The 11964-nt window shown below is 44.8% G+C and overlaps 1 protein-coding gene across 1 annotated transcript; it reads right to left on the minus strand.

Annotated features, from left to right (window-relative positions):
* Window positions 1-1874: 1874 nt before the first annotated feature.
* Window positions 1875-10089, minus strand: BPIFA3 (BPI fold containing family A, member 3). The gene is made up of 7 exons (XM_006860764.1): window positions 9966-10089; window positions 9293-9443; window positions 5529-5636; window positions 4055-4204; window positions 2869-2953; window positions 2396-2459; window positions 1875-1909 (listed from the first exon to the last, which is right to left on the minus strand). Exons 1-7 carry the CDS (start codon window positions 10087-10089, stop codon window positions 1875-1877), a joined length of 717 nt encoding a protein of 238 aa, XP_006860826.1.
* Between the last annotated feature and the right edge of the window lie 1875 nt (window positions 10090-11964).

The following is an 11964-nucleotide window of genomic DNA, read 5'->3' on the forward strand; positions in this document are numbered from 1 at the left end:
GTGTCTATACCACAAGCTATTTATCCATTGTCTTTATTTTTTGAATGGGCATTTAGCGTGTTTTTAGTTTGGGGCTGTTATGAATATGAAGGATTCTTGGTGACACAGTAATTCAAGTACTCAGCTGCTAGCCAGAAGATCAGCAGTTTGGGTTCACCAGCTGCTTCACAGGAGAAAGACGTAGCAGTTTGTTTCTGTAAAGATTATAGCCTTGGAAACCCTATGAGGCACTTCTATCCTGTCCTTTAGGATCACTATGAGTCCAAATTCAAAGGGTAGTAGGTTTGCTTTTCAGTTTTGATTACAACTATTGCTGCTGTGAACATTATTGTACACGTCTTTTGGTGCCCATGCACGTGCATTACTGTTGAGTATATACCTAGTTGGAGAATTACTAAGAAATAGGGATCGCATATGTTCAGCATCAGTAGATGCTACCACACTGCTTATAAAGTGTTGGTAAGATTTACCACCTACTAGTCAACACTGGTGCTTCAAGCTCACCAGCTGCTCCTCGGAAACCCTATACAGGTTTGCTATGGGTTGGAACCGACTTGACGGCACTTAACAACAACAACAGTAGCGACTGTATGATAAGCAGTGGACTGCTAACTGCAAGGTCGGCAGTTCAAACCCATCAGCTACTCCATGGGAGAAAGATCAGGCTTTCTACTTGTATAAAGAATTATAGTCTCAGGAAACCTGATATGAGGTCATGATGAGTCAAAATCAATACCATGATACTGAGTTTGTTTTTTAATTTGAGTAGCACATGAAGGCACCTGGGTGACACAGTGGATTAAATGTTGGGCTGCTAACTGAAAGGTCGGCAATTCAAGTCCCCCAGCTGAGGCAGTCTGCCTCGCTACAGATTCACACTCTTGGGAGCCCCATGGAGCAGGTCTTCTCTCCTGCAGGACCCCTATGAGTCAGAGGCAACTCAATGGTGCTGGGTTTGGTTTAGTAGGTAGTATGTAAGGGTTCCTGTAGTTCCACATCCTGTAAAATTTCTATTCTTATTTTGCAGGTGAGGAAGAGTGAGATGTGCTTTGTCTCAAACACAGCTAGTGAGTAATGAGAGCAGGATTCATTCACTTATTAAAACATAAATATTGACTGAGCCAACATTCTGTGTCCAGCCTTGTGCTGGGGGCTAGGGACTCATCGGTCACCATGGACGTGGTCCATACTGTCATGGAACTTCTAGTTGGCTTGAATCTAATTTGAATTCAAATATGTTCAGTGTCAAAGTTTATGCTTGTCCACTCTCATCTTTATCTGCTTTCTCTTGGAGTCCGGGAAAGTGCTTGGCATATAGTTATTGTGTTAAATTCCGATTCATAGTGACCCTGTATAGAGTTTCTGTGGAATGGCTGGTGTATTTGAACTACTGACCTGGTCGTTCAAACTGACCTTGTGTTCCGGTGTTTTATCCCACAGTGCACAACAGGACTCCATTGGCATATAGTAGGTGCTCAGTATAAATGAGTTGAATGGATGAAAGAATGGGAAATCGCAATAGGACCTACCCTGCATTGCTCAGCAAATCCATGTGTGGGCTTCTGTTTGCAAACTATAGACACTGGCTGCTTTCTGTGTTATTTCTGGGCTGATGGGCAAACCCAAGGGTATGTAGTCTCTGGATGGACCCTTTATCTGGTTGGGCTTCTGGAACCTAAGCTTCAGGGATCAAGCAGGGAGACTTCTGTATCCTTCTGAGCTAGAGGGAGTTTATTGGAGGAGAGGACAGGAGGCCCTCAGGCCTGTGATAAAGGTTTTCACAGGTAGCAGAAGTCCCACTATGAAGTAGATGTCAGGTCCTGATCATCAGGTGGCTGGAGGATACTCAGTCTGTAATATGAAGTTGGTTGAATTCATGGTTGGTTGACTTCATGAGGTGCATTCTCGTCTGTGAGAAGAAAGTCCAGTGTCAGTCACTAATGTGTCCATCCCTCTCACTCACAAGTCTACACTGAAGGGAACTCATCCAACCATACTAACCAAGGGACATTGCCAAGAGCACTCACATCCAAATTCTTCCCAAATAATCTTTAACAATCTACTTCTTGTCTCTCTTTCACCAGACTGAACTCCATGAAGGTGGGGACCATAGTGGAAGTAAACTCAGATTTGGGATTGGGCCAATGATTCCTACTGGGTTTGGTGGCGGTCTTGGGACACACTACAATCTCTGCTAACCTGAAGCTTAAGTTTGTTTCAAGGGATCCCCTCTGTTGTCCCAGCTCTCTGGGGGACAGTGCTGGTCACCATAAGTGTTTACTTCTAAAGTGTTTTCAGAGCTCGTGAAAAAACCCCTCAGGCTACGTTGAGAGGCACCTCTTCCAGCCATTGGCCACACCCTCGCAGTCCTTCCCATGTGGACACAAACTTTCACCCATGAGGCTTTTCAACAGTTTCACATCCAGTTGCCGAAGGATTTCTTCCATCAGAGGACATACCTGGCACACCCACACAGAAAGGAAAGGTCAGGCCAGGAGCTGGGAAAAGAAAACTGGGGTACTTGTGGCTGCAAGCTTTGACTTAACTACATTTCCAAAAGGAATAAGGCAAGAATGGTTTCCTTCTATTGAGTGCCAATTACATACTAGATGCCATGCATTGTCTCCCTGATCCCATGACAATCCTGTGAGATAGAGACTGGGATCATTCCCATGCTACAGGTGGGGAAACTGAGTCTCAAGGAAGCTAAGTCACTTGCCTAAGAAGACACAGCCAATAGATAGCAGAACTATCAGTTTAATTGAGATTCTTGAACTTCCAAAGCCCAAGATTCTAAATTCTTTGCTAACTTCCCTGACTCTCAAACACAAGGATGCCCAAGGGAAAAATAATTTTTTCCAAAGTTACCTGGTTTGCTGCCAGGTGTGGAGTCACTTTTTCCAGGTTCTCTCTGAGTTTTTTGAGAAAATATTTCGTCTTTACTGGGATATCCCTAGAAAGAGAAGTGGGAGTACAGAACAGATACATTCCAGACATACTGTGTGTTGAGTGCACCTTACAGAGTTATTTTATTCTCAGCCAAATCCATCTGCAGGGTGATGTAACTTGTTCAAGGTCACAGAATTAGTAAGTGTTGACTGAATTGGAACCATGTCTATAGAATACCAGAGGCCACACATTGTCATCTCCACTATCCACCCCATGAATGCCACAGAGGAGTTTCAGAGAGTGAAGAGAGGGAATCAAGGCATTCGATGAATGTCTGATGAGTAAATGGATGGGCATTCACTGAGGACTTAATTGCAAATCAGGCACAAACTTAGCCATTGAGGGATTCACAGTCTGACAGACTTGGTCAGTCAATTTACAGATCTTCACTACATTCTAGTTTTTCTGTCTTGTTCACCATTGCATGCCTAGAATCCAGCATAGTGCCTGGCACATAATAGGAGCTCGATAAATGGTTGATGATGAGGAGTTTTAGAGAAGAAGGGAAGGCACTCTAGGCAAAGAGATTAGCACTTGCAAAGGCATGGTGATGTGAAATGCAGGATGTGTTGATGGATAAGTGGGTCCTTCCGAGACCATGGAGGCAAAGGACTGCAGCTTGAGGAAGGAAGAGGACAAATAGGACCTTGCGTGACATTTGTGAGTTTGTGCTTCATCCTGAAGGCATTGGGGACCCTTGGAGGGTTTAGACCAGGATCTGGGACTTGACCAGATTTCTGTGTTAGAAGGTTACTTCTGCAACAGGGTGGAGAATGGTAAGAGATCTAAGTCAGAGAAGCTCTAGAGGAGTCTGCTACAATTGTCCAGGCAGCTGACTGAGCCAGGGCATTGGCTGCTGGAATGGAAAGAAAGGAACAATGAAGGACTACTAGGAAGTGGGTTTTGGAAAGGGAGCAAGAGGAAGTGTCTGGCTGTTGATGGAATGGTAGGGTCATCACTGGGATGGAGATGTGGGAGGAGCAGCAGATCTAGGGGAAAGGAAGAAATCTGTTTGGACTTATGCAGGAGATGGTGGGGAACTGAGGCTATGGTGAGGGCTGCCAGGAAGGGGGCCCAGAGTGCTAAGTGGCAGCTGGGGACTTACTCAGTTAGGACTATCACGTTGATGCTTCTGGGTTCCACAAAGCAATTGCCCATCACCAGATATCTCCGACCAAACTCATCTTTCTCCAGCCAGAATTCCACAGAGATGTTCATGCATAAGTGCAGGTCTAGGATCCTGTTATTGAAGGGCCTGGGGAAGAGAGAGCAGAGGAGGAAGAGAGGGAGGGAAAAGGGAGGAGACAAAGAAAAAATAGAAGGGTGTGGAAGCAGCCAGCAAGAAAAATGTCTCTCCCATGTTTGCAAAGAGGGCCACTGTTGGTTTCAAGGGCTTCCCCTTGCTCTCTGAGCTCTTTCAACGAACTTGAGGATTGCCCGTTGTTAAGGCCTCAAGTCAGAGATTAAAAAGAAAACTGGGATTAGTCAGAGGGGACTTTACAAATTAAAAAGTTGAGAATTAATCTCTATTTTCAAAATCTTTACCATTTAGCAATGGCCTCTCTTTCTTTGGGCAAAAGATAGTTTGAACAAGAGGAAGGAAGAGTGATGAAGCAATTAATCACTAACTAGCCGCTCCGCGGGAGAAAGATGAGGCTTTCTACTCCCGTAAAGATTTACACCCTCGGAAACCCTGTACAGGGTCGCTATGGGTCGGACCCGACTCTACGGCACTTAACAACAACAACAACAACCATTAATAAAGGAGCTCTGGTAGTATAATGGTTACGAATCAGGCTGTGAACCAAAAGATCAGCATTTCGAAACTACCAGCTGTTCCGCAGGAGAAAGCTGAGGCTTTCTGCTCCCGTAAAGATTTATAGCCTCGGAAACCCTGTACAGGGTCCCTATGAGTCGGATCCGACTCCACGGCACATAACAACAACCACAACCACCATTAATAGGGAGTTCTGGTGTAGAGCTGTAGGATAAGCACTGGACTGCAAGATCTGTTTGAACCACAAGATCAGCAGTTTGAACTCACCAGCCACTCCTTGGAAACCCTATACAGGGTAACTATGAATCGGAACCGACTTGATAGCACTTAACAACAACAACAGTCTTTAATGGAGTCCTGGTGTTGTGTTATAGGATAAGCACTGGACTGCTAACTGTAAGATCGATGGTCCAAACCCACCAGCCATTCCTTGGAAACCCTATTCAGGGTTGTCATGAGTTGGAGCTAATTCAATGGCACTTAACAACAACAACAAAAATAACTAATGAGGTTCTCTCTTTTTTAAAATTAAGCTCAGCAAAGTGAAGTCAGATAAATTTAAATGAGCAAGTGACCTCCCTCTACTATCTAATGATCTCCATCAAGATTTCAGCTGAAGAAACCAAGACTCAGGTGAAGTGACTTGCTCAAGGTCACACAATAATTTGAGTATAAGAAGCCAAAATGAATCCAAGTTGAGTTCAGAAAGTTCAGAGATCCAAGGTTGTCCAACTTCCTCCCATCTCCTGGGTTCCCAGTCTAGAGAAGCAGTGCCCAAAGTCTCTGCTTTTGTGGGACTCACAGTCTAAATCTGACGTCAAATTCAAGTGAGATATTTGTTGAGAACCACTCCGTATGGAAAGACACTTGGATCCTGCCACAGTCCAGCTGAATGTTGGTGATGTTGATGCTACAAGAAAGAGCAGAGGTCCTGCATCAGGACCCTCCAGCAGGCAAGGCCACTTGCTGAGAAGCAAATTGGCTTGTCTGCAAAGAATACCTAATGACGGGAACTGGACTCAACTTATCTCATAGATGCTCTGAGAACAAGTTACCAGCAGGAACCCTGGGCTGCAGTTCTGCATAATTCATAGTCAGCTGCTGATGAGCTAGGGACCCAGACCCAGGACCTGTTCACAGACAGAACCTTTCATCTCAGGAGATGGCCACCATCCACCTAGACCAGGCCAAACCCACGACCATCTTTGATTTCTCTCCATCCCTCCCCACTATCCAACCCATCAGCAGATTGTGTTGGCTCTGCCTGTAAAATATATCCCCAGTTTTATTACTTTCCATTACCTCCTTCTCTGGGACCTGATCCCAGTGACCATCACATCTAACTGATGATGTGGCAGCACTGGGCTCCCTGTTGCCATCTTGGCCTCTCTACAGACTATTCACCACATAGCAGCCAGCAGGGTCCTAATACTTGCCTAACACTCAAAATTCTCTACTGGTTTCTCCGTACTCTTGGAATAAAATTTGATTCCTTTATCATAGTCCCTAAGGCCTGGCAGGATCTGGTATAGCTACACCTCCTAAAATCCTTGCCACTTCTGCCCCAGAGCCTTTGCACTTACTGCTCCCTCAGCCCAGCATGCTCGCTCCTCTACTCTCCAAGCCAGTTATTCCCTTTACATTTCTACATAAGGGTCACCTCAAAAAAAAGATCAGCCCAGCACTCTAATTGTTCACCTTGTTAAATTTGTCTCTGTAACATGTCTCTCTACCTGAACTATGACAGGACTTCAAAAAGTTCATTGAAAACTGGAATCAAAAGAGAATATAATTTTTCCATGAACTTCTTGAAGCTCCTTCATAGCGGGCTTTTTTTTTTTTTTTTAAATTAGCATAGCACCTGCATAAAGATACGTCATGGGAAGAGGAGGGAGCAGTTGGCAAACAAATATAGATGCCAAGTATAACTTGTGTTAAACATGGTGTTTACTTATCTTTTTAAAAGTTTTTTATAGTGGATTGAGCGAAAGTTTACAGGGCTGATCATCAGTTTTACATTCAACAAATCATACACCTTGTTTCATTACAATGATTATAATCCCCTCCATGTACCATCAGTTAACAGTATATCTCTCTATTCATTTTAGCTCTTTTTTTTCTTTTAAACACTCAGGCATATATAATAATTTACACCACCAAAGGGCACCTTCTGCAAGTCTGCCTCCTGACTGCCATCTCTTAGTCCTTCTTTTCCCATGAATCTAGAGTCCCCAGCTGTTCCCTCTCTCCACGTCCCCATCTCTGCCTCCATCTTTGGTGTCACTGCTTCTCTGGATAAAGTCTTGCATTCCACTTGTGCTCTTCTCCCTTGATGGTCCTGGGGTCCTTTGTTTCTGGACTGTGAGATTAACCACTCCCCATTCTTATCACAAAATTTCTACCTTTACAATTGTGGCAGTCACAATTAGTTATGATAACAATTACTATTGAATCATAAGAATCTTATCACCAACTCATTAACCAGACCCATCTAGACAAGATAAAAACTATTCAGTGGGTACTCTTTCTCCCCGTCACACTATTAAGCTAAACAACCCCTTGAAACTTTGTAAGCCAGTCACTTTGTGCCTTCATCACCCACTCATTTTAGGTAGCCAATGTCTAAGTTGCCCATCCCTATCTACCCTGTATACAGAGGAGATAACATTGATATTTGATGTGAAGACACCTTCCCTCTCTGTTGGTATTTAGAGTTACTACCTCCATGAGTATAGATCAAGTTCATCAAATTACAGCAATTTACCCTTGTTCTCTTTATCAAAAATTGTTTTTTTCTTTCTTTCTTTTTAAATCTTCCTCTAGTTCTGATTATCAAGCCATAGAGGCTAGGTTAAATGGGTACTATCTGCAAGTTTGGGTGTTCTTGTGCATCTCTCCTCACTTCATATCAGCTGGATGCTTCATTCTCAGCTCTAGCCCTCTGGGGCAATGTCCTTGTCCATAGGTTCAGGGGTCCCCAGGTCTCACCACACTTTGGAGCAACCAGCAATTCCTCTTCTCTCTTTCATCGCCAGGTGAACAGGAGTTTGTGGAATGTGGTTGATTGAACTCAGCCCATTTCTTCATTTCTGCCTTTCCGCCTCTTCCACTCACCAGTAGACCAACATGGGCACCAGCAAGTTTACATACCTGCTCATGTGTTCCCTTTGAGTTTCAGCCTTAGAGGTGGGTTTGTACTAAAGGAATGGTATTTACGTGTCTATCTCACTAACTCAATTGCAAGGTCCAGAAAGGCAGGAAGTGGGTCTTGTTCAAAGCTTTGTTCCTAATACAAGCCCAGATCCTGGTACACAGTGGGTGCTAAAGGAATTAGTGTAACAATGGTTAAAAGACTGAATGCACACTTTATATAGATCAGTCCTGCTGGTGGCTAGTAGGACTAATTCAGATTAGATAGATGGGAACTCAAGCACATAGCAAGCTAGAATAATAATGTTGTAGTTTACTGTCTTTGATACCTGGGAAGCTGAGGAACCCGACCTCAGTCTAATTGAAGTAAGTGAAACTAGCCTACTTCTCTGAGATTAATCATAGCTGTCAATCATCATTAGGCACCAACCAAGTCTCTGCCTGGATTCCTGGTGTGGCGCTGTAGGATCAGCACTAGACTGTGAACCACAAGGTCAGTAGTTCAAACCCACCAGCTGATCTTCTGAAAGGGTCGCTATGAGTTGGAATTGACTCAGTGGCACTTAACAACAACAAGTCTCTGGGTGGCACAAATGGTTAACATGGTTGACTCTTAAGTGAAAGGTTGGAGGTTCAAAGCTACCCAGAGGTGCCTTGTAAGAAAGATCTGGTAATCTACATCTGAAAAAATTTCCATTGAAAATCCTACAGCACACTACTCTACTTTGACAGATGTGGGGTTGCCATGTAGGAGTTTATTCAACAGCAACTGGCTTTGGCTTTTATATACACCTGAGAAGTTACATGCAGTGTCCTTAATTCTCAGAACAACTTTCAGAGGTAGGTATAATTATTATACCCATTAAAGCTCAGAAAGCTCAAATACTTTACCCATAGCCACACAGCTACCAAGCAATAGTGTGAAGATTTGAATGCTGGACCCCTGTCCTGGCTTGCTCAGCACCCCATATGTTGATTCAGGTTCTGCTCTGGGTACCCATTTTATAGGTGAGACCAAAGTGGTGAAGCAAATACCCAAAGTTGGTGGCAGAGCCAGGATTTAAACCCAGATACTCATAGCCATTTGAACTGCAAGGTCAGCGGTTCAAACTCACCAGCTGCTCCTCAGAATCCCTATACAGGGTCGCTATGAGTCGGAACCAACTCGACAGCACTTTACTTCAGTCATAGTCTCGAGTCTTCATTTTCAATCTCCCTGCTATGCTGTCTCCCCAGAGGACCCCCTGGAGTCTCTTTGGGTGTCCCAGGCATCCTTGTGTTGACACGTCCATTCTGTCTCCTTTCAATAGTCTGCTCTGCTGTTTAAGCTTGCACTGCTCCTGTTCCTCAGGCTCTGCCCTCTGACCCAGAGGCCTATAAAGCACCCCAGGATCACAGTGGGGTTCCAAGTCTCACCTGTTTTCCTGCGGCTGCTGGGGGCTTGTGTCACCGATTAGCCAGCCCACCATTCCTGGGGGCCCGAATCTCGAGACATTCAGACTTCTCAGAAGTTGGAGGCTCTGGAGTCTGTTCTCGGCATTGTGCCTCACGAGGCCCTGGGCAATAACTGAAAATGAACAGGCAATCAGTGATGTTGCACAGGTTTGTGGTAAAAGTGGCATTCAGTGACAGGAGGCCTGGTTTGCAGGCTGTGCACTTCTTCTTAGCTGTGGGATGGTAGCTTGTCACTCCCTTCATTTCCTCATCTGTGAAAATTATACTCTGCAGGGTTGAGAAATCAATAATACCACTCCAGCAGAGACACTGGCAGACAATTGCTGCTCAGAAGGCAACATCATAGTTGTAAGTTCATCTGGTGTGTGTCTGTGGGAGTGGAGGTGAGGAACACAGGGGAAGTAATATAAACTCAAACAAAAGAGGGGTCTTGCCATGACTGATGATAATAATACAGTATGAGTTGGTGTATGAGGAACTCGACCTCAACTTTCCAGATGTGTTTGAGGTCTGAGGAAAAAGGAAGAAGCGAGAATGAATGAGGTCACACAGCAAGGCAGTATTGGGGCCTATATGGTAGGTACCTTCCATCCCCACCCCGAGGGCAGCAGGCAAAGCAGGGGGCTCAGCTTACTTCTTGCCAGGGTGGACCTGCTCTCTGTATGGGCCTTGGCCAGGGCAGGCCAGGGCTGCTTGGGCAGGCCTGCATGCAAGGCCAGCAGGCCAAGGAGAATGAGGAGCTTCCAGAATGGGTGCATCTTGGGTACCAGGACCTGCAGGTATCAGGAAGTGTCATCTAGGGCCCAGGAAGATGGCTGAAGGGTTGGCTGCTTAGATGGAAGGGCTCATGGTCTTCTGCAGGAAATGGCATCAGAGTTAGTCCCCAGCATGTGGTGGGGAGATGTTGTTACAGACTCTGGAAGCTGCCCCCAGGGCCTGCTACATGGTAAGTGGCTGGGATTCCATAGGGAGGCTTTGTTGCTTGGAGACGCCTAGCAGTGTCCACTGTTGGGTCATCCAGCAGTAGTCCTGCCCCAGATGCTGGACACTGATAACACTTCAGTAAATGAACGAATGAGGATGACCAACTCCAGGTTCTCAAATTAGACTAGGACTTTCTTAAGGACAAGATCATCCTCTATGCCTACCACAATGCTTGCTTGCCAGAATGAAGTGCTGATGAATGCTTGTTGAGTGATTAAATGAGCCTAGAGGACTGATCTCTGAATCTTCCACCAAATTGTGAGTTTCTTAAGGGCAAGGTATAAATTTAATTAATCCTCATCGATATGGAACCTAACATAATTCATGTCAATACCCTGGTTACCGACAAATGCTCAAGAAATCCAATCTGTGCTCATTGTAGTGAGAGCGAGGTTTTCTTTATTTGATTTTGCAAAATTGGGCATCCAACCCAGTAGACATGGGCAGATGTACCACATGGCTGACTCACAAAGAATTTTATTCCCCTGTTTTCCCTCCCCAGTTAGCATGCGGCTCACAATCAAGCCCTGATGGTGCCCATGGCCTTAGGGGCTATATTCTTGCTTAAAGTTCCTAGTCCTAGAGCAGATTTCTTTTCCCCCTCCTCCAATTCTTCCTGCTCACATACCCCTGGGTGTGAACCAACAACCTATGTCTGGTCTAGCAATCTCGTGTGCCCTTTATTCCTGAAGATGGACCATCTTGAGAATTTCTCACAGTATGAATGCCAACCTCATGTGAGTCAGAGTAGCACTGTGCTCCATAAGGGTTTCAGTGTCTGAGTTTTCAGAAGTGGATTACCAGGCCATTCTTCTGAGGTACCTCTGGGTGGACTTAGGCCTCTCAGTTAGCAACAATATGCATTAACTCTTTGTGTCACCAAGCACTCCCACTTGCTGCATTGTAGTTACTAATGAATGTTGTTGCTACTGGTGTTAAGTGCTGTGAAGTGGTGTTAAGTTCTGACTCAGTGACCCTGTATAGGGTTTCCAAGGAGTAGTTGGTGGGTTTGAACCATCAATACTATGGTTAGCAGTCAGTGTTTACCCTACAGTGCCACACCAGGACTCCTAATGAATGTTAAGTGATTAAAACGCATAATTGAATGTTTGAATGGATTCTGGATAAGATTTACAAGAAGGGGGCCTCTGCCCTCTAAAAGATGAAAGCCAAAAGCATTAGGTCTACTTTGGAGCCTTGGGGCTGAGGTCCGAGAATTCAGTTCAAATACCCTAATTTTTGCCACCTCAAAAATGGACATCACCATCTATCCAGTTGCCCTAGCCTGGCACTTGAGGTCGCCCTTGACTCCTCATTTCTTATCTCCCACAAATCCTGTCATCATATCCAGAATCTGACTATTTTCACTGTTTAGAGAAACAACCTGTTGTCCTTGCCTCTTCAGACAACATAGGTTGGCGGGGCTGTCCTGCTTTCGGGGAAAGAGATCCCAAATTAAAGCATATTTTATAGAAAGGCCTTTAAACCTTAGCAGGGCAAAGATGAAATCATCTGGATGAAGAAGACCATTAGTGTGAGGCCATATGATGTCCAAACAAATCATGTGGTTAATTATAAACCATAGAAGGCAAAGGAAATCACCAAGAAATCATGATTGCTGGCAGATCAATTCATCCTCGTGATTGAGA

Source organism: Chrysochloris asiatica, unplaced genomic scaffold, assembly GCF_000296735.1.
Source record: "Chrysochloris asiatica unplaced genomic scaffold, ChrAsi1.0 scaffold00039, whole genome shotgun sequence".
NCBI lineage: Eukaryota > Metazoa > Chordata > Mammalia > Afrosoricida > Chrysochloridae > Chrysochloris > Chrysochloris asiatica.

Coding starts and splice junctions, on each gene's coding strand:
- BPIFA3 (XM_006860764.1), bottom strand. CDS start 10,089: ATGCACCCATTCTGGAAGCTCCTCATTCTCCTTGGCCTGCTGGCCTTG. Junction 5,637..9,292: donor CAGCAGCCGCAGGAAAACAG/GTGAGACTTGGA, acceptor TCTTTCTTGTAG/CATCAACATCACCAACATTC. Junction 1,910..2,395: donor ACTGTTGAAAAGCCTCATGG/GTGAAAGTTTGT, acceptor TTCTTCTCACAG/ACGAGAATGCACCTCATGAA.